The sequence below is a fragment of the Alosa pseudoharengus genome, unplaced genomic scaffold (genome assembly GCF_046254945.1).
Source record: "Alosa pseudoharengus isolate Yale_2024_CS ecotype anadromous, Long Island Sound unplaced genomic scaffold, YU_APseudo_1.1 YU_APseudo_1.1_scf_10, whole genome shotgun sequence".
Taxonomy (NCBI): Eukaryota; Metazoa; Chordata; class Actinopteri; order Clupeiformes; family Clupeidae; genus Alosa; species Alosa pseudoharengus.
Window position 1 is genome coordinate 15,530,953 of NW_027468565.1, and position 23,200 is coordinate 15,554,152.

A 23,200-nucleotide genomic window follows, 5' to 3' on the forward strand; every position below is an offset into this window, starting at 1 on the left:
TGAACTCTTCGAGTTGCTAACTGTTTCATTGAAAGAGACTGTAATGCCCCATTAGGCCGATAATGGCCCATGTATATATTTATAAAGTTTTTTTCTGTTTTGTACAAATTGAAAATATATATTATAGATTTTAAAAAATGGCAGGTCTTCTCATGAAGCCATAGTTTTTGTTTTTCCTGGTAATTCTACAACACCATCCTTATTTTGATGTACTTCGAGTACTCCGTTTGTAATGGCAGGTATTTGGCATTTTTAAATCAAGTGTATCAACTGCACAATAAACAAAAACACAATATGACCAAGACTATTTGCATTGTCTCTCCAAAACTGAAACCAAAAGTCGATTAGACCACTTGAATTGGCATTTTATCTTATCCCATATAAGGCTATTCAGGAAACTGAAGTGATAGAAAAGCCTTGAGCACAGGATCACTGTAGCTTCCCTCAGCTTCTGTTAGTGTAGAGATATGCCTCCCACAGTTCCCTTTTACAGTGCTGCTATTCAGGCCACATGCAGTCCAATTGGAGTAGAGGGCAGAGTTCATGATCTTTTTTTCTTTTGTGCTGCTTGCAAAACCCAGGACCCAGAAGGATGAGTCATTTGTTTTCTATCACGACCAGCAATTACGTTTTTTTAATTTGTTTTATTTTTATTTGTCTGTTTGTTTGGTATTTTACCTCAGAGACATCTACATGACTTTACTGATAAAAGAAACCCATTCAGTTTCTTGGTAACAGAGGGCACATGTTCTCTGATGTCTCTGAAGTAGAGATGATTGGTTGTCAGGCTTTGATTTGCTTGAGTGTCAGGCACGTCTTACACAGTGACATCAGGTTGGAGACTGTGTACAGACTGCTAGTGTCATTGAAGATGGTAGTGATAAGCTAATGGGGAGGCAGACAGGCCAACTGTAAAGATTGCTTTGTGATTTTATGACTTTGGTTTGGTCTGAAATGCACATTACTCCAAATTTGTGCGCAATACAGTATGTTTAAAACATCATTTTAAGGTAAAATAAAATGGAAATAATTAAATTCAATGGGCTCGTTCATTTGTGTGTGTGTGTCTGGCTTTCTGTCTTTTAGGGTATTTGTGTGCGTGTGTGTGTGCGTGTGGGTGTGTAAGTGCGAAACTGAGACTGTACATGCTATTTTGTTATGCATGGAATGCCTTTGATCTGCAGTTTATGCAGAGGGAAAGAGAAACCATGAATCACTAATCTGTTCCCACAGTCCACTCAAAATGAGCAGGACAAACAGTGGCTAAGAGCAGTTGTGTGGGAGGCTTACGAGAGAGAGAGGGGAGGGCATTTGCGGAGGGCAATCATTGTCATATCTGACTGACTTGTACTGACTTCTAGCTAACAATAATGATTCAAAATGACATACAGTGACTTACTTTAAAAGTCATTGCTGTGTTCTGAATAGCATTCAGATTCACATTTCTCTCTCTCTCTCTCTCTCTCTCTCTCTCTCTCTCTCTCTCTCTCTTTCTCGCTCTCGCTCTGTCTCTCGCTTTCTCTTTCTCTCTCTGTCATTCACTCCCACCCCTTCCCCCATAGTGTAAAACATGAAGGCCAGATACTTCAACATTCATACTGAAACCAAGGCAAACATGAGGCTGAAACCAGGGCAGGACATTTTATATGCCCACCAGACATAGGCCTACTGCACTTTGAAAAGGATCTTGATCTCATGTGGACTCTGAGGATCGATCAACCATACTGTATGTTAAACAGGGTTCTAAGTTGTTGCACAAAACAAATAAATTGGGTGATTTGTGGACATTTGCAGTTATCTAATTAATTGTGAGAATTAGGAATCTGCAATAACACTCTAAAGATCAATGAAAACAGAGCTGTGACTTTAGTGAAAGTATCTGTTAGGCATATGTGTTTGAAAAAAAAGGGTAGAAAAAGTCATTTCAGGGCAATGCTAATTGTGTTCTGGTTAAAGTTGGGTTGAATCAGTGCTATTCAGCTTTCAGCCAACAGGTGGCACTAAGGCTATGACAATTCACTGTAACTGGAGAACAGTGGGTCAAACTATGGTAATTAATGATTGGCATGTTAAGTTAATAGGTGAATCTGTGTGGGGTCACTGGCTAACTTGTAATTTGACTCACTGCACCCATCGCATCTGGAAAAAAGAGTTGCATTGTCCAGGGCTAAGATCCAGGAAAGGAGAATGAAGTCTTTTTCTCAACAAGGCTAATGCATTTCCCCAGATGTCACTCTACAATTTCACAAATTCCTGGAGTTCTTTGAAGTTATGAAGCCATTTTTCATGAGAAGTATCATGCTGTCAGCTGTACTTCACCAATAAAGGCATTAAACAATCATATGAGAATTTTTAGCAGTGAGCGTGATTTTAAACCATGTCTAAACTTCACCATACAAAGTATATTGTTCCTCTATATAAGACTTATTCTGAATACAGGATGCAGAGACTTTGAAAAAAAAATATGTGAATATACAGATGTTTCTTTAAATTCCTTAAAAAATGGTACAGTCGGATAACTCTGAAGGAGTTTCTGAAATAACTTTTAAATGATGATTTTATAAAGCATACACATAAATTCCACTAGAGGTCCCTGGTACACAAGTAGAAAGGTTCCTGTACATGTGTCCTAATATGTCTGTAGCGCATACACACGAGAATGGCACAGAATGGTTTCTAAACTCAGACTCAAACATGCTTGGGGAGACTAAATAAAATATGAAGATGAGTTGAGTACAAATGGCCATAACTATGTGACCTCTGTTTGAATTTCATTTTTTATATAGGCTACTTAACGTTAATTGCAGCAAATTGCTTCAATTTAATTTTATGACTGTTAAATTTAATCAATTTAAATCCAGATAGGTATCATTACAAAATAAGTATACTTCAGGTGAATAAAACTTCACATGGAAAATGCGAAGTAAAAGTCACTGAGAGCTCATGAGTTATTTACCATATCTACTGTATATTAAAGATAAAAAAAACACCCATGTTAAAACCAGGATTTGTATGTAGTTACAGCATCTGCAAAACAGTGGGCAGTAAAAACAGCACAAAAAACTGTCACACCAGACATAAACAGCAGGTGGAGCCAAATCCAAAGGAACTCAGGTCTTTAGAAACCCTCTAGGAATTCCCAGTTGGCATGTCTTACATGTCTTACTTCTTGCTTGAAGAAGGATTATGTTGCCCATGAGAATGACTGATTTATATGGTTAATTGGTACTTTCTTTAAAAGGTCTTAAAGACGACAGGCAGGTAATGCCTTTTAGTTTCGTTTGGACCTCAAAAAACCTTGTAAGGAATATTCTTTTGGATTCTCAGTTTTGAGAGTTGCTTTAAAGTAAGCTTCACCTTCATAGCACAAATAGCCAGGTCAAACATGCTAGCTAACTGCACTAATGGGAGTGGATGTGTGTCACATCATATGGCCAGCTATTCACACGTTAACTGGAGTAGTAAGGTGATTGACAGTGGACCCCACCCACACACAACACTCCAGTCCTCAGCCAGACTTCTGGCTGTCTAGCCCACACTGAGTTTTGGCTCTTTGGCCATTTGGCATTGGTCATCTTAAGGTGAAACTTCAGAGGATATATTTCCTGCAACGATTAAAGAGATTCGGCATACCACCATAAATCCTCAACAGCTTCTGCAGATGCACTGTATAAAATGTGCTAATCTGTTACATAGCTGTGTGGTTTGGTGACTGCACAGCACAAGAGAGGAAAACACTTGAGAGGGTGGCTGGCCCAGCAGATCATAGGGGCAAATCTCCTGTCAGTGCAGGACATCTTTGAGAAGAGGATCATCAAATGGGCTAAGAATGTCACCAGGGATCCCACCCATCCCACACGCAAATTCTTTGTCCAGATGACATCTGGAAAATGGTACAGGAGTTTGGCTGCCAGGACATCCAGACTCAGGGACATCCTATTCTCCTAGACTGTGAAACTGATAAACAGTCACACTAACCACTATCACTACCACCTGTGCTGTGCCATCAGAACAAGAGCACACCATTGCTTAACAGCTCTATGCAAGTTACTACCGGGACTTTCAGACATCGCCACACTATACTGAAACCAGCACACCACACATACAAGACAATTGTCACTATATCATTCAAATATATGTTTGTACTTACTATTCTATATTTTGTATATAGAGCACTTATTGCTGAGTATTTATTGTCTTTTTATGCATATTCCTCAAGTTCCCTGTGTGGAATGCACTAAGAAAGAATTTCATTGTGCAGAAATGCATAGATGACAATAAAGTAAGTAACTATTTATCTATCAAACCATAAAGGTATTGCATAGATCTGGAGAGAGTGAGGAAGTATACACACATTCATTTCAGTGGCTGACACTAGGCTAGCTATAGCTAAAAGTATACTTAATTGGCGACAGCCATCTTCAAAAATGGCGCCTGACAGGTGCTCACTTATGGCCACATTTTTACAAACAAGCCAATTAGGTGCCATCTGTACAGGGTCTACTGACACGAAGGAGCAGAAACACACAAAGACAGAAAACACAGCCCAAAAGTACAACCCGCAGACAATGTTCAAGATGTTTTAGAATGGACGGGCTATTTAAACACAGTATTTTACCTTGTTGGTGTTACAGTAACATAGAAGGAATGCAACTCCAGTCTGTCAAATTCATGCTCAAATGCTATTTTACAAGCCCATTTATGACCCAATAATTATACTGGGGACTAAAATGGCCCATTTTAGCAGATATCTAGCGCCCCTGGCACCCACATGAATATTTAAGTTAGCTTTACGCTGATTGGCTGCATTGTAGCCAAAGGTCGTTCATGATAGGCTCAAGCTACATCTACCTGAGGCCATGTCCACACTAGCTCGGATTGGTTTGTATCCGACACACTTTTGTTATGATTCGCCCTCCCGTCCACATTAGACCATCCTATCCAAGTCCCTGGAGCGGAGCAGGTTGGCCCGCCGGAGACCCCAAACTCGCCTTTGGTGTATTGGAGCTGAAGAGGAGTACTCGGTGTCAGATCATGGTCTGTGACTCCCGTATGGAGCATAATAGTCTAGCCATACAAAACAGAGAGGAGAATGCCAGAAGCCACCATCAGGGTAATCTGTAATCTCCTTCACCTTGCCCTGCCTTCTTAGTTGCTCCTAGTGTCTGATCTTCCACCTTTGAAGGTGCGTACTGAAAAAGATAGTACAACTGATACATTTGCTATCGGTCAGCATCTTTACAGAGGTGGCAGGAGCTGTCGGATTTAACTCAAATTGACCTAAACAGGCGTCTTTAACTAAAACATAACAAAATAATGTTCATCCTGATAACCTGGACACTTGTTTGGTATGCTAACTCACATGTAAGTCTTTCTTGTAAACATTACAGACAATGGCAGTATTTTGTGAAGCTTCATACTGAAAAAAGAATCTCTGTTTTTCTCTTTGGCAGCATCTATAAACAGTGGCTGAAATTCATTTCAGGGCAAGGGTCATTTCCCATCACTTTTACAGTAAAATCATTCTGGTTTCACAGGGGTCTCGCTATGGAGGGACAGCACCCTCTAGTGGAGGCCTCACTCATAAAGACTTTGAAATCCACCGAAAGTATTTGTTATGAATACAAGAGTGACTAAACCCACTTAGCATTTCATTGGTCAGTTTGCATCTCCCCGTTTCCCCTTGTTGTGTCTAATCAGTCATATTAGACCATGGGGCAGAGAAGTTACCTGGCTTCCATCAAGTAACCAGGATCCAAATATCTCTGTTCTTTTGAGTGTGGGTTTGAGTGATGGAGCAAAAACATGATTGTTTAGATACTGATGAATGATAAAGGCTCATTCTGATCTGTATTATTTGAATTGGTTTAAAATGAGAGATGGCTAGAGCGGTGCTGTGGCGCAGCAGGCTACAGCCCCCGTACCATGTACGGGCCCGAGTGCCCACGGGGACCCAGGTTTGATTCCGACCTGTGGTCATTTCCTGATCCCGCCCCATCTCTCTCTCCCACTTGCTTCCTGTCACTCTCCACTGTCCTGTCCAAAAAAAGCCCCAAAAATATACTTTAAAAAAAAATTGCCTTGGATTGATTCAGTTCTCAGGTGTAATTGAGACGCAAACGTGTAAAATATGATCTCAATCGACTTCCCTTTACACATTAAAAAGGCTGTTTCATGTGGATCAGTGAGGGGGAAATCAGCGGCTTCCTTTCGTGAAATATTTCTGCACCATCAGATGTGAACCTCCGGGCTTGAGAGGAAGAGGGGCGTGGGTGAGGCCGAGGGAAAGCGCTACCTGTTCAAAGCCTCGTGAGGCCGCTGTGAGTCCTAAGGTGGTGGTGGTGATGGAGGTGGTGGAGGGTTGTTGTGTGAGCAGCGCACATCAATCAAGCATCCCACATGTGTGACCCGCTATCATCCCCCATATGCCCAAGCCTCCCTGCCTTGTACCCTCCGCCGCTGAAAGACCAAGATCTGATATGGATGCCAACGCGTTTGATCAAGAGGCCCTGCTAATGAAAAGAGACGTCGTCTTCTGCTCAAGCTGCAGATCGGATCTGATGCGTTTGTGTGAGTTGGGGTGTGGCCTGAGCAGCTCTGATGAATGCGATGTGATGCTTCAGGCCCCTGAGGCCATGTCGCTCTCCTGTGATATGAGACGGGTGCTGTGTGTGTGTGTGTTTGTGTGTGTGTGTGTGTGTGTGTGTGTGTGTGTGTGTGTATGTGTGTGTGTGTGTGTGTGTGTGTGTGTGTGTGTGTGTGTGTGTGTGTGTGTGTGTATGTGTGTGTGTGTGTGTCTGTGTCTGTGTCTGTGTGTGTTATCCCAGGACAACATCTACCTGACCGCACTAACACTGAGCTGAGGGGAAATGCTTCAACAAGCCTCCCAGCCGAGGGACCAGCACAAAACATGGCACAGGCCACAGGGACTGGAGCTAAGGCACTGGACAAATAGTCCACCACATCGGTCTCGCTCGATTGGACAAAAGAAAAACCATCCAGCTTTTCAAAGAGCTGGTTGACACTGTGGTTTGGTATTTGACATGGTAAAAAAAAAATGGTGACAAGCAGTGTCTTGGCTGATTGCTCTCTGACTAACCATCTGTTAAGAAATTTGTTTTCAGCTCCAACATCTCCTGACCCCTTTTTGTTTTCGATGAAGGCCTGACTGCACAAGTCGAATGCTGTGCGCTGTATGAGTGCCTCTGAAGAAGAATGGGAATATTTGTTGCCTCCCACTGGAAATGTGAAAACATGTTGGAGGAATGTGGTGGCAATACTGCTGACCTTTGGAGAACAGAAGTCCCATTTCCTCTACCCACCACGGAGACTATTAATCGCTCGTACTCCGGAGGTGTGACTACTGGCTCACACTCTTTAAGTGTCTCTCATCACCTGGTCACCCGATCAGTGCACAAACATGCCACCTTCTTCACTTTTTAATTAGGATGCACTCTTTTAGAGAGGGACTGTTCCTCTTTGATGAAAAGAGGCCTGACATTTACATGCACATCGTTATGATTTTTTAAAGCAATAGTATGCTTGAATATACCACTTTTTAATGGTTTAAAAGCAAATTGTTTTGGTTTTATTCTCCAATTTGTCCTAACTCCATGGTTGCTTATGGTTGTTTGCTTGTTACTTTTAAACCAAGACTCCTTATTTCTGTTTTCACATTGATTGATAAGATTTGTAAATATATGTAGCCTATATGGCAATAGCTGCTAGAAGTGCAAAAGAGACATTTATTTGCCTTGAAGATTGAGAAGCTATTGAGACGTACATTAAGGACATAATTCTCCCATGGCAGTCGCCATTGTGTTTTACCATCATGCATAACTTTTTGGGGTCATTATCTTAGGTGACTAAACTAACTACACTTTAAAACTGAATCATCTATAAAGCATCTTTTACCTGCCCACAGGATGAGAGTGCACACAACAGTCAAGTTCAAGGTGGCTGAGCAGTTATGAGGTCTCAAGGGAAAGGAGCAGAGTAGTTCTTATTTGGAACTGGGACATTACCTAGAAAGTGACTCTTGGTCTGCACTTGTTTGCCTCTTGGGAACACCTGTCTGTGGTTGGTGATTACACGACTGCGGTCTGCATTATTTCCCTTCTCTGAGATCCTTGCCATAGCTCTAAATGCAGCTCTGTGGAAAGGAGGATACACGTATAAGGATGTCTGTGTGTGTGTGTGTGTGTGTGTGTGTGTGTGTGTGTGTGTGTGTGCGTGTGTGTGTCTGTGTGTGTGTGTGTGTGTGTGTGTGTGTGTGTGTGTGTGTGTGTGTGTGTGTGTGTGTGTGTGTGTGTGCGTGCACACACGTGTGCTTTGTGTGTTTGTTGTGGGGAGGGGGCGTTGAAATTCCAGGCACTGTTTGAAGTACTTGTCTTTATGGCTTAACATCTGGAGGTTCACATGACTGTCCCAAAATCACTCACTCACACACATGTACACACGCACACTCACACACACACCGGCACACACACATACTCACTCTCTCTCTCTCTCTCTCTCTCTCTCACACACACACACACACACACACACACACACACACACACACACATCTGCACGTACACAAACTCACTAGCACGCACACACACATCACAGCTGGCTCTACAAAGAGGGAAAGAGAGAGAGAGAGAGAAAGAGAGATAGAGAGAAAGAGCGAGAGAGAGAGAGAGAGAGAGTGAGAGAGAGCGTGAGCCTGAATGTACTGGGTTAAATACAGTCCTCCACTCTGCCAGGGCCGAGCCCCATCCCTCCACAGGTGCAGGCCTGGGCTTGTCAGAAGGGTGGACGGCGGCCAAAACACGATAGAAAGAAGCCGGAGCCTTCTCACATACACACACACAGACACACACACACACACATACACACACACACACACACACACACACACACACACACACACACACACACACACACACACACACACACTCACATACACACACACTCACATACACACACTGATGACTGCAGGTAAGGGTCCAGTTTAGAGAGACAGAGGCGACGGCCCAAATGCATGTGAGGTGCTATGCAGTGCCCAATGAGGGGCTGGGGAAGACCATGACCTGCCAAGTAACGGTTACGTAGCTTGGCACAGCTAGCCTGCCTTTGGTCCTCATTATTAAAATAGGGAGCCCCTTTCATGTTTTGGGTAATTGGGTCTTTGATGTTGGTTTTGTGCTTATTTGTGATGGGAATTCCTACGTGGGGACAATGAACATGAACTTAAATATCTGCCTTCTTCCCTCAGACCTTGAGTGCAGTACTTTCCCGGTATCATGGGAAATGTCTTTTACAGGGAATGATTGCAGTGCTGCTATGCAAGTGATTACAGAGTAAGAGACCAACACTTCCACCTGCTTATTGTTTCCCATTGAAAGCAGGGGCTGTATTGATAGTGTCTCAGAGCTAGTCTAAACAAAGGCCAAGCCAAACTGAAGTCATCTGAAGGCTTTCTACAGCAAGACAGACTCAGCATATCACTTTCTGTAGAGAGCAGCTAGCATTAAGTACCCACTCTGACCACATTTATGTAATCCCTGTTGTTGTACCGGACATGCAGAGTGCTGGGCACTGTTCTCTTTGTCCAGGAGCTGTGTAAGAGGCAAGAAGAAGTGCCTGTATGTTCCTACCTATTCTCTAACTGTCGTTTCTCTAACAAGTAGTTTACTTATAGTGCACAGTCGTGTACAGTTTGTAATAGTGTGATGTACAGGCTCACAGTCAAGAGCATGCTCATGAGATGGACACGTCCACCCTCCTCACAGTAAAGCCCAGCATGCTTTCTCATCATCACTAACTGCTGTTTTTCTCACCACATGTGTGAGTGTCTTCTAATGGAGAGGTCTCTTGATATATCTTGCTCTCTGCAGTAGCAAGTCATTTGTTTGCCATTTGCTGAAGTTTAGTGTTTAGTAGCTGTGGCCCCCACTCAGATGCTGAGAATTCATTAAGAGAATTGGAGTGGTTAAGGGTCTCCCGCACACACACACACACACACACACACACACACACACACACACACACTCTTGCAGGTGTGCCATCTGACAGAGGGCCTGCATGCATACACGTCAATTCACAAGTACTGGAGAAGTGCTGCCCGGTGTTCCCTGCCGCTCTCCCTCCCAAGCTGACGTGTGTACTTTGGCACTGTCGGGGATGGACAGGCCAACCCAGGCTTCTCCCACTGTCCCTCTCGGCCTGCCTACTTGTTTACTAAGCCCGGGTCAATTACCATCAATACACTCTCTGTTAACACACACATTGTTGTCAATTTCCTGGGTCCGTCTAGACCCGTGTGAAACCTTTGTATAGATGAGGACATGAAAGGCTTTAGGGGACTATATGGGCCCTTGAGGTAAACTGTGCAATTTAAGACTAAAACTAACAGGAAGAAAAACAATTTATTCCTAAAAAGGTACAATGAGACACATGGCCAGTGAAAAGACTTGAAATAATATTCAAGTATTTGTGAAAAAAAAGAAAGGGTCCAAGCAGTTTTACACTTCGCTAGACAACAGCATAAGACCACAGTGACGGGAAAGAAAGAGAGGGAAGGAGAAAAAGAGAGAGAAGTAGAGATAGCGAGAGAGAGAGAGAGAGAGAGAGAGAGAGAGAGAGAGAGAGAGAGAGAGAGAGAGAGAGAGAGAGAGAGCACATGCCTTACCACTGCCTTACCACTGCCATAACTGAAATCTGAAATCCCAGCCTGGTTATTTGCTCCTGCTTTGTCCTCCCTCCACGTTCACAGCTTGGCTGTGGTCAGCAGTTTCGTCACGTTTATTCCCATTCACACGGCCAATTTACAGATGGGATTCCACCTCCATTAGCACACAGAGGGGGTGTAAACTCTCACAGCTATCGACATGGTCGGCCCAGGCCCAGTGTCATTCTCATTCATCGTAGCCCAGCGACAAGGTCTGTCTCCCTACTGTACGCTGACCTGTAGGTGCATACTGTACACAATCTTGCACAGGTTGTATTACACAAATGGCAATGTCACTGCATTGAGATTAATTAATTGCATTGTTTCTAGAAATTGTGCTTTCTGACTGTGTTGAGTGGTAAGATTTTGAAGCATGCACTCCTGATCGAGAGGACGAAATGAAACCACCTATGTCTTAAGTGTTGCGTTGACATGCTCATAAAATATGACGTGTTTAATTTCAAATGAAAGCTTAAAGGCAGCCCATGTCCTGACTAGTATTGGCACCTGAGAACCAAAACAAACAAACAGAAATCAAAACCTTTGGCAACAGTAATATCTAAGGTTGGTTGTGTCATGTTCTTGCAAAGGCAACGGATATCCGTTCAAGGAAGTGGTGGCAGAGAGGTTCTCCAGTAAGTCCATGTGATCATTTACAATCCTTGTTGAGGACTGAGCTCATTGCTTTATACCTACCTTAGGTGATGGTTTAGGTGTCCTGTTTTTTTTTAGGTGTCCTGTTTTTCTAAAGAGAAACAAAGAGTCGCTTGTGCAATTCACAACCAATCTGTCCCTCTTTTGTTCAGTGTAGATGAGCAGATGATCATGCCACCGGTTACTGTGTTAAGTTACATATTTATATATCCGTGCATGTTCCTGTGTTCAGATTACATAGGTGGAAAGATATACTTTATTGCCACACAACAATGTTGGTGGTAATAAATTGCCCAGATCCGTTTTGTAGTGTTTAGGAATCTGATTGCTGACGGGAAGAGGCTATTTTTGTGGTTCCTGTTCATATGGACCTGTAGCGGCCGTCTTCCAGAGGGGGGAAGCTGGAACAAGTGGTGGTTTGGATGAATTTATCTCATTCATCTCCAAGATATGTGGGATTAGTAATGAAGCCACAGAACTGTGATGTTTCCTGGGAGCCAAAACCCAGCTGTACCCACCAAAAGCTGAGGATTAACTTTTTGGCCATTGTTTGGAACAGACTAGATGGCAAACTTTAGGTGAGTGCTAGTCTAGAATGAAAGTCCCCCAGGCCATAAGCTTTGAAAGGACTGTCAAAGTCCACTAACACTATTTGCAGTACTGAGTAAGTGCTTGGTTTAGAAATAGTGGCAGATATGGACAGTTTATGAATATCATACTACCTCACAAAGTGTCTGTATGTGTGTATATAAACATGTGTGATCTGTATATAATGAGCTCTATGCCTGTCACATTATATATTTGAAATTAACCATTAAATGCTATACCTCAGACTTCTATTGACTAAATTCAACACATTCACATTTTCCAGTGTTGCAGAACATGATTTATTATTCTAAGTTACATCATAATGTGCACAGCACATAAACCACAATGTGCAACAGGACCTGTATAAAACTACAGACATGCTGATGAATGTACAATACAATATACATACTATACAGAAAACATATATAAACAACTTTCTTTACAGACAAAAAAGAGTTACTAACTTAAAATACAGAAATCACATGGAGCACACTTATCAAGAAGCTGACTTTTGAATTGAAGTGTAAATATCCTGCCGTCACATGAATGTGTAGTCCAGAAACAGAAGACAGAACAACTGAGTCACAAAACAAACGAATCACAGACAGCAACACTAGCTCCTCAACTGCATATAAGGGAAGTGGCAAATGAAGGACTTGATGCAAACAAATCAGCAATTTCACCAGCTCATTTCATATGGATGATATTTTTTCCAAATCAGGGGTGCGTTTCCCAAAACCATAGTTGCTAACTAAGTAAGCAACTTTGTTGGTTGCAATGCAATTTCCCATTGCCAACCAACTAAGTTGCTAACAGGTTAGCAACTATGGTTTTGGGAAACGCACCCCAGACTGATATTGAATCCGGGCAGGGGACAGTAATATTGCTGCTTTGATGTCCTTTATGTTAGGTGTTAGGTGAAACATAAATTACCAAATGTCAGATTAGAGCAGAAAGAGGAAAACCCATGGGATGAAGCAAAACAACCATATTATATTGTGCTAAGAGTTAATCCATTAATGAGGTAGAAACAAAGGAGTTACACAAATTCCACATTGAAACAACAGTGTAATGTAACATATCTTCAAAACACTGGATGTTGTAGTAAACAAAGATACACTTTTCAGAACTGGATTCATAGGGGTTTCGCTGATCTTATAGGTACTGTTTTCTTTTTTTTTTCTTGGGGGGGGGGGGGGGGGTAGAGTTATTAATCACACAGATGCGATCAGACAGTCCAACATATTCAGGTCAAATGTTGTACATCTTTCTCACTTTGCCACTCACACCAGGTTCATTGATGCTCACAGATGAGGGCCCCTGTGGTGGACCAGTGACTGAAAAGGGGGGAAGGTGTAGCTCTTCAGTCAGTCAGTGCGCCACACTTTGTAAACAGTGCAAATAATCCTTTCTAAAAGTCCATTATTGTCATGAAATATCGGTATTGTGACACAAATAGCAGCACCGGCTCAGATAAATATTAAAAATACTCTACTAGTCATTCTTTCAGCTCTGGACTTAGGCTTTTTAAGTAATACAAAAAAAAATCTCAGAGGAAATAAATAAAATATTTTTCACAATATACATACTTAAATAATAATATTTAAATATATATTCCAAAATCTTTTTTGTTCATTATTGTTGTTCAAAAGTGCTTTCATTTTGTGTCCAACTACTTCCCTCCAAGGTGTGAGGTAACTGACCGAGCCACTGTCGGTCAGATTCTCGGTAAGAAGTGTGTCACTGTCATTGCTGGAGTCACTCTGTTTCCTTTCTTTGTCCTGCCTGTCTTGCTCAGGCCAATATACATCCCTGCGTGAGCGGCAGACTCATATGCATTGTAGTTGTTTGCCAGAAGATTCTCCTTAAACTTGCACTCATTGCTGTAGTGGCTCTGTTGGAAGGGGAATGAAAATGTATTAACTGATTATATTCATCACGTTAAGCATAATATTCGTATGGACATGAAAAAAAAAACAATGGCAGACAGAATGTGTTAAGAATATACCAGTTTCTATGATCGATTATTAAAATGCTTCCTAAGGTTCATACTGAAAAGGGATTTGTGTTTTTCTTCCTACAACAAGGTTTCATAGACTGATAACAACCTCGACTATTGATCAGGCTATGCTTTAGTGTTTAAATTTCTCATCTACAGTAGACCCCGCTTTACTGAAACAAACTATTCTGACACATTTATTCATTGTCTGGGATATTTCTGGGAAGGACATTGTACATACAATTATAATACTTACAGATCCATAGAGCTTCCCTTTGCTGTTCATGGCGATGAATAGACCACTGCGAACACCAAAAAGAGTCACAACTCCTCTCTCCACTGGAGATATCTCCAAAAGACCTGAAACACACAGAACTTTATGAGTATGGAAGTCTTCCAGAAACTTGGTGAATGTATGCAGTCTTCCATGAGACCCAAAACAACCACATATCTGATCTTCATAGTGTGCTTTGAAGAGCAAAGAAAGATAGACGGGTACATAGATGACAGATCAACAATTCAATAAAAGGATCACAGATAGATAGACAAACAGATGCACTGACAGATAGACAGCTATAGGCAGACAAAACTGCTAATGTGACCAGAATAGAATATTAACTCAAACTATGATTGGAATTTAAATTAAACTTGAATACAAAGAAGTATTTTTGCTGAAGATACAAATGCCTGTTTCTCTTAGGAAATCAACCTGTGGATGTCAAATGGCCATTACAAACTTTTCCAAAGTAATATCTGTAACCTTTGTCTGAGTGGTAACGTCTGTGAGTGGTCACGTATAACATAACTTATATTTGTTGAACACAGCGTGAAGAGTGATGCTGCTCTATGCTGCAAATACTTGTCTTGACAGCTGGTTCTCTACTGCTGAATATTACCACCTCTCACGACTGAATTATTAAATAATAGCCTCTTTGCAGGCTCTCCTCTTGCAGTCCAGCTGAAAATAACACGAACCAGAAATATAATATATGGGTACTGTAGAAAAACACCTGTAGGCTACAAAATATCTCGGTGGCAGTAAGTTGGCCATGGGTGCTCTGTAGGTTGTACTTACTGTATCGATTTTCGTTATGCACCCCGGTTATCTTGCCATCCGGTAACACTTGAATGTGGAACCCAATCCCCACATTGCAATACAGACGTCTAAGTCTTTTGATGCCCATTAGATAATCACCATCCCGGTTGATGTCTCTTTTTTCCCAGGGATTACGAGCCAATGAACGCGAGTAAAGTGTTTCCCAGTGTCGTCCTGGAGTGCCGTTCTGTCGCACTGAAAACGGGGCTGAGCGCACTGCGACTGACAGCAGTCCGAGAATAATTAGTGTTGAAAAAGCCGATGTCACGCTCATTCTGCCCGATTTTGAAATTCTCACACTCCAAGAACTAGGTTCTAATGGCGCACGTCACTTCGAATAACTATTAGGAGCTTGAGAAAGTGATCCGGACAACGTGGAACGTCAGTTTCGAGCACAACTGTGACTTTTCCATTGACTTTGTGTTGAGTTTCTTCGAGTAGGCTACTAAATAGTTCCCACCGAGGTTGAATCGAACTCGACTGTGACTTCTTTGCTGTCGGAGTTGTGTATTGTTGGTCGTCGGTACTCGCAAGGCATAGCCGAACCATGGCACCTTTCACTTAGTGGCGGTATTTATAGGCTATCTGCGTCGAAATTACATCACACACGCCACCTACTGCAACATGAGGTCGCTCTCATCCCTTGCAATACAGGCGTCAGCTTCACAGATGTTGGTTCACTGTTAGCAACTCCCACCTCGTCACACAATCCTTAAAGAGGTCAATAAATTTACGCGCATCGATTAATACAGAAGTCCATTTCTTCATCCAGTGTAGGCAATTTACCAACTCTGAAGTATACAGCCCGTGGACTATATACCTGTGGCTGAATGACTGTATGTTTGCAGTCACCTACAGGCCTATAGATGGGAAATTATTTAACTTAAGAAGAAATGTGACATTGTGCATTACGCTATTCCATGTGCATTTCTTGCTATGTTGCCTTTAATCAGTTGTACCGGGAAGAGTTCAGTTTGAATTAGGCCTATACTGTTTTTTTCTATTAGCCTGCAGTGCATAAAGTTGCGCATCTCGAAGAGGCATTTCACTGACATGAATAACGGACGGGGTCAAGGTGCTTTCAGACAAAGTAAGTGAATCATCAGTTTTGCCCAATTACAGCTAATCAAAACGTTTTGCATCTCCCTCTCCTCGTGGAGGCAATAGTCTGCTAAACTGACGGTAGCCTAAAACAATGGTCAGCTTTTAATAACAGGTGTAACATACTTTACAACGGCGGTGACAGGCAGAAGCAAAACATACTAGTTAGATGCAATGACTCATATTGAACCTCTGAGCTTATAGTGACAGCCTATTGAGACATATTTTCTTTCAATACCCTAGCTGTAGCACTGACATCAAAGCTCCATTCAAGAGCTGAAGCCAACGTGTGATCTTGAAGCTCAAAGAATGTCTATTGACAGTATAATACACAACCTGAGTGTCACGGAGGTGTGAAGTGGGACGCAGACTTTTTTGCACCTGCTTCACGCCGCGATGACCTCTCCTGATTTGCGGGAGGACTTAGAAAATGTAAAGACATCAGTTCACCCACAACTGCAATCAAAGAGTCGTAATAAAGACTGGCTGAACGAAACAGTCTTTTCATCTAACAAATCATGATCAAATAACCATTGATTTGGTCTCTCTCGGATGTAATTCTGTGGTCAGTATTTTAATTAATTGCTATATTGTGTAGTCTAATGTTTGAACCATCCTCTAAGACATCTGTGGGTGTTCCTGTATAGGCCAACTGGATGATGGGACAGTAGGTTTCTTGAATGGCACACAGGCACAGCAAATGACGACACTCTTGAAAGAAACGAGGTGAAAGCAAACTCATGCCATTACCAGGACTAGATGATGGCTAATGAAATGCAGATCGACAAGGCCTGACAGTCAAGAAGAAAGTCATGCCTTAATGTGATGTTATACAAAGGAATGTCTTTGTCAAGAGCCCAAAAAAGCGCCTTTGATCTGCCTCTATGAGGAGGATGACCCATTGTCTGCAAATAATTATAACGCCGAGACAAAACATTCAAAAAAGAGAACATGCCTCGTAATTACATACATAAAAAGGTTTAGTCAGTGTGCAGAAGATTCGCTTGAAAAAGTTTTCTCACGTTCACGTTTGGGTGACCCTGAATACCTCACAACTCGCCTTTGAAACGCGACAGTAGGCTAATATCGAATTTGGTCTGATCTTAAAGTTTACCTCGAATTATTTTAACCTGTAACCGTGCCACAGTCACTCTCAACGGGTAATGACTTAACTTAACAAACTTAAAGAATATTAGGCTAAATCACACTAAAATACCTTTAGCTGTCGTGATTTGTTAAAGCTTGCTGCGCATCTGCCTTTTGATTGTGAGTAGGTTTTCGATAGCCTAATGACAGGGATGCACAAAGGAGCACTTGTGATTCGATTACCGTAAATATGGACAAGACTATTAAGTATGATTAGGCATGCCAGTGCGCAGATACAAAACATATTTTAGAACCGCTAAGAAACATTTATAAAGTTCTGATTGGCGGACTTATGCTCAAAGGGGATGCGACCGCCGCTCTCCATGGTACTGTTTCAACTTCATCTCTATTAGTGTTAAAATACGTATTTTGCATGAACAACAGCCTAATTAAATCCGTTAGGTCGAATAAATGTTATATGCACTTACATTTGAGAATTATTTTCACAGGCATAGCTTTTGCTGCTTGTTTATTGGGCTGGGACATGATTTGCAACGTTTACATTTTGGAACTCGCATAATTGAGATCTTCTATATCTAGGTTGCATGTATGTAACTAAAAAGTAAAATGATTATACAAAATATAAGAAAAAATTTTAAGTGCTCTGCTTCTTGTAAAGTTTTTTTTTTTACATTCCTTTGACCTAAGTGTCATTGCAAACCATGTTAATACCCATGTCTGGTGTTCATGTTCCATGTAACAAATTTAATGTAAAATGGGGTTGAAGTTTTCAATTTCTTATATGGGGAGACAAGAAAAACAACAGGAACCAATGAACCATATCATGAAAAGATGCAGGAGATACAGTGAATGCTTTGATAATAGTAGCCTATGTTCATTTTTGTAGACTCTACACTGTTTTTGGATCCCCAATGCTATTGCCTCTAAATATCTCGTAATAAATGACAACCTGGCAGAATTTAAATAGAAATAGAAAAAAATCAAACTCATCAAGCAGCTAAGTATTCAAGTATGAAGCTTTAAAGTGTAACTTCTCAGCTAGATGAGCACACATGAGAGGGGAATGGCAGTGCTCCTGTCCACATGCATATCATATCTACTGTCTGATATCACCATAGTGCCCATACCATGCCTGTTCATCATGTTCCAGATGACCAACATATGTGTTTATGATGCTGACCACCTGTGATCTGTTGTTGGCAAGACTAAAATGGACGTTGGAGCATTGAATTATTTCACTTTGAAGAATATATGCTTTCTCATGTCATCTTTACTGGTGTTCATCATGCTGAAAATGCAACTGTTGAACGTTTGGGGGGAAATCAGATACTCAGCCAGGAGTCCCATCTCCCAGGTGCAGTGCAGAGTATTACACGGAATCTCTTTCACTTATGCAGCCCCTAGGGTGCAGTGTCTGCCAATGAATAGTGGCTGAATAGTGAATGACTGAACGAATTGTAGACTACATATGAAAATGAGAAGTTCAGTTCAGTTCACAACATTCCTTATTACAAGGTATTGCATGTTGTAAGTCATGATGACAGACTACAACTTTCTCCAATTGCCCTTTGAAATTGTGGACAATCATGTTATATGTTGTGTTCTTGCACACAAGCTGCTTTCGGTGAAGGCGTGTTCTTAATTTGTTGTTTTCCTTTATGAAATACTTTGAAGATTTATGAAATATTATGAAGATACTATGAAGATCTGTAATTTTTATGTCTCATTATTAATGAAAAATCAGCCTTTTGATTTTTAGGTATGAAGTTGAACATAAGAACAAACAAGGATTCAAATTTTTCTAGCATCATATAATGGCTATTCACCCGACATGCATTATTACATCCTGTGTTCTTAAATACACCCTTTCTATTCCACACTTGTGTTATTTTCCAGTGACAACAGCTCTGGGTACATCTCTTCATATGATAGTTGATCTGCTGGCTATCTTTTATTCTCCCAAACCTACCGTTTTCACCATTGCATTTGAGTAAAGCCACAACAAACTGAACCCTGCCTTTACAAGGCATCCCTCCAATTATTTTCATTCCTCAAATGTAGACAAACGTCCCATTGGCTGCTTTCAGAGGTATCTTGTAGTATAGATCTATCCCCGTGGGGCCAGCAAGCTGAAACAAGAGCAACACTGGCACACGTAAGGAAGCTCAGCACTAAGTGTCCTGTTATTGACGGTAAAACTAAATATTGACTGTCTAAAGCATTTTAGTAGGCTGTTTCAAAGGAACGGCATTGTTTGGACATGACACATCGGTCTGACTTTCGGGCTGCCCAGCTTCCCATGTCCCTCCAGAGGACGACTCCATTGTTCCAGACAGGAAGCGAACGATCCTCTCCAGTATAGAGTAACATGACTGAGGACTAGCACATCTTGCCTTTGCCCTTGACTTGGGCAGAGCCATGTCAGCAGAGGAATGGATTTATTTTGGTGTGATAAACTTCTACAAAAAGTCCTCTTTTGCTAAACCAATACTGTGTCAATGCCCATGTCTGAAGGTTATTACTTCAGTTCAATAGTAGGCTATCACACAGGTTGGGCAAAATTTGAAAGATGTAAATAATAATGGAGATTAAGAATAATCTTATTGAAATGAAAGTGAATTACCACTCAGTAATATTTTGGTTTAGGGAACATGTTAGTCATTAATACATAAGTAATATGTTTATGTATTAGTGCTCAGTAAAGTCTGTATTAAGCCTCATTACATATTTATTAGGTCTTTATTCAACAATTTCTTATTCTTACTAAATAGGTTATTTTTTGGCAAATCCTTAATAAGCAACAAGTAGATATTGATCTAAGGTTATAAAGGATATATAATAATGATCAAAATACAAACTTTATAGCCTTCTACTACATTGTCTGAATATGTTACTGTCCTGTCACTAGTCACATATTCAGACAGTGTATTAGATATCTGTAAACTCTCTATTTTGATGATGCATATACCAACAATCTTATATTAATACCAATAGTACGCTTATTGAGAATTTACCAAGAATAAATAAGCTATTGATTAAGACTAACAAATTGTTCATTAAAGCTAATAAATGTGCAATGACACTTAATATAGACCTTGATAAACACTATCAGTTGTGTATTCATGTGTTCCCTAAACTAGTGTGTTTACAATACTGTTACTGATGACTGTCTATGGAAAGATACTTTTTCAGACCTCCAGTGAAAAACATTTAAAAAAAATAAATTGGTTTTATATTGGCTATCTCTTCAGGAACCTGTATAACTTTCTGAAAAGATTAGTCAGAAAAAAATCTTCAATCATGAAAAAAGCATTTTCTTTTAATTTAAACATTTATGAAATGTAATAAATAAGCATTACACACAAGCCTAATGCCATGTTTACTAAAACCACATACACGCCAAAGACAAACATATTTTTGTTGATTCGCTACATTGTTAAGTGTGTACATGTGTATACATGTATATGTATGAATACTATCTCAGTTTTCATGTCAGAGAACACCATCAATAAGTTATCCACAACAACTACACCGTTTCTCAAGACAAATCCCACCAAACTGCACCAAACACAGAGTCTGTACAGACATCACTTCCAAACGCTGAACCTTTTAGCGATGAGATGGATGGGTTCCAGTGGTGCTCTGGTGCCTGCCGTGAGTCGGTGTGATTCACCTGCTCCACCTGGCTCTGCCCATGTGCCCCCTTCACTCATCTCGGGCCAAGTCTCTCAGGAGGCTTTCCCGGTACTGCCGGTTGATGTGAAACAGGTGCACCATGTCATGGTCCTTGTGGGCCAGCACGCGGGGCAGGAAGAGGGAGGCCCTCTCGGTGCGCCGCGTACGGCAGCCCCTCCGGGGCCGGCCCTTGCCGTTGATGGAGACGTACCACAGCCTCTCGGGGGTGGGTCGGTGCTTGCTGCTGTGACCGCTGCTGGCCATGCTGCTGTTGGAGGTCAGTGGAGGTGCGGTGTGGTAGTGCCGAGAGGCGTAGGTGTTGTAGCCCAGCTCGTGCATCCTTTCAATGAACTCGCACTCCTTGTTGAAGGAATCCTGCAAAAGCGTTCGGGGGAAGTCCCCATGTCATGAAGTCATGTTAAGGGAGGACACTGAGACTGATATGTTTCCCATGCCAGACACACCATGAGTCAGAAAGACTGGGCTATGATTCATAAACCAAGGAAGGTTTTTATGGTTTATTTCATGTTGAGTGTTGTGTTTACAATCCTCGCATCTCATCTTTAAATAACTCATTACTCACAAAATATGAGCAATGCTGTGTCAAAACACACCCAAACAGTTTGATGCGAGATGCAAGAAATGCTTGAGCAATGTAACAACATTGAAAGTAACAATAGAGATGAAACAAAAATATCACAGTTGAAAAATATGCTCCAAAATACTGATTCTGATCAAGTACTTACAGAAGCATAGAGTCGTCCCCTGTTGTTCATGGCCAAATATCTTGCTGCAAACAGACCTTTAATTGCAACCACTCCGACATCAACAGCTGTGATCTCCAGAATGCCTGGATGAAAGTATAGGGAAGACAAGACTTATACACTGGACCACTTGTATCTACTGTACAACATACTGTACAATGGCAAATAAATGTACAACACAATGTTAACCGCAATACAATAACATGCTCTCCTGGGAAAGCTAAAAATCACACCCTCCCACATACTGCTCACTGACACTAGTACTACAATTCTAACACTGTTTTACTACAACTCAAAGTGTTGTGATAGTGCTTAAAATATAATTTTATTGTGATAGAACTCAAAGCTTTATGATAACTGTTCAGTCTGCAACATAGTTGCCCAGTTTATAACTTTGTTTACCAAAGTAGACTACAAATAGGTGGAACCCTTTGGTAGACAGCCTGCGCCTCTGATTTACTGTCTTGCTTTTGTCCACATTTATAGCAAGGGCTAAAAATTACTGAGCTTTACACCATAAATCAATCCGGGGTCATTGATCCGAGGTCCTTTGAAGTAACCTCACGCAAGGCACAGAACATAAAATTAACTGTGTAAGGTAACTTACTAAAAGGATTATTTTCCTCAAGTGTACCATCTATTAGGCCGTTAGGATGAATTTGCAAGTGATACTTCGTGGCACAGTAAAGCTTTCTGCGTCTCGGTGCTCCGCCGAGGTGCTCATACACGCCGCCACGTCCTCCAGCATCCCTTCGATGTCTCGGCTCGCATGTTTCTCCCCTGTTACAGGATAGCAAGGGTGCCTTCTCTGAAGCCAGGCACAGAGACTTCGATTTACCGGAATCCAGCAATCCCAGGCAGACCACTAGTAAAAGCAATAGCATTATGGGATGGCCCGGTGCCGTATTCCTTTCCGTTGAGAAAATTGAGTGTTCTCCATTGAAAAGTTTTTGCTCCACCAAGAAGAAAGTAAGTAGTCCGAAACGCATTAACATAAATTCAGTTGTCATCAAGAGATTTTGCGTCGCCGCTGCGTCCTTTCATGTCTCTAAATAAACTATATCCGCATAACATTTCAAGAGAGAGGGCGTCGTAAGATCTCCCTGTGTGCAACAACTTACAGAAATGAAAAAATCGGCCAACAATACACCAGATTACATCCATCAGCTACGTAAGGAAGGAAGGTAAGGTAGGAGTCTCTCTCATACGAACTATAAGAATGCAGGCTGGATGAAATTACACAGTACACACAGTGGCGTGCGGAAGACCGCATCACTGCTCCAGCAGCCGTGCGAGGGCACCAGTTTCCAAAAGGCTCACCATTCTTCAGAGACGGGCGTTGCGCTCTCGGCAGGGAAAACTTTTAGAGGTCTCACCAATCGCAAGACCACATGTTATCAACTAGTCACATTAGTCAGAGTTTTAGACCGATTAAATATTCATTCGAACTAGCTGCACGTCTTTGGTAGTCTATCTTTTTAGGGGGTTGCCTTTGAAGTGAA

The 23,200-nt window shown here is 41.5% G+C and overlaps 2 protein-coding genes across 2 annotated transcripts; both read right to left on the reverse strand.

Moving 5' to 3' along the window:
* Positions 1-13,606: 13,606 nt before the first annotated feature.
* On the reverse strand, positions 13,607-15,579 carry fgf4 (fibroblast growth factor 4). Its single transcript, XM_076300673.1, has 3 exons — positions 15,031-15,579; positions 14,212-14,315; positions 13,607-13,850 (listed from the first exon to the last, which is right to left on the reverse strand). Exons 1-3 carry the CDS (start codon positions 15,323-15,325, stop codon positions 13,674-13,676), a joined length of 576 nt encoding a protein of 191 aa, XP_076156788.1. The 5' UTR covers positions 15,326-15,579; the 3' UTR covers positions 13,607-13,673.
* Positions 15,580-20,642: 5,063 nt separating this feature from the next.
* On the reverse strand, positions 20,643-22,932 carry fgf3 (fibroblast growth factor 3). The gene is made up of 3 exons (XM_076300659.1): positions 22,306-22,932; positions 21,681-21,784; positions 20,643-21,309 (listed from the first exon to the last, which is right to left on the reverse strand). The coding sequence occupies exons 1-3, from the start codon at positions 22,706-22,708 to the stop codon at positions 20,965-20,967; spliced, it is 852 nt and encodes a 283-aa protein (XP_076156774.1). The 5' UTR covers positions 22,709-22,932; the 3' UTR covers positions 20,643-20,964.
* Between the last annotated feature and the right edge of the window lie 268 nt (positions 22,933-23,200).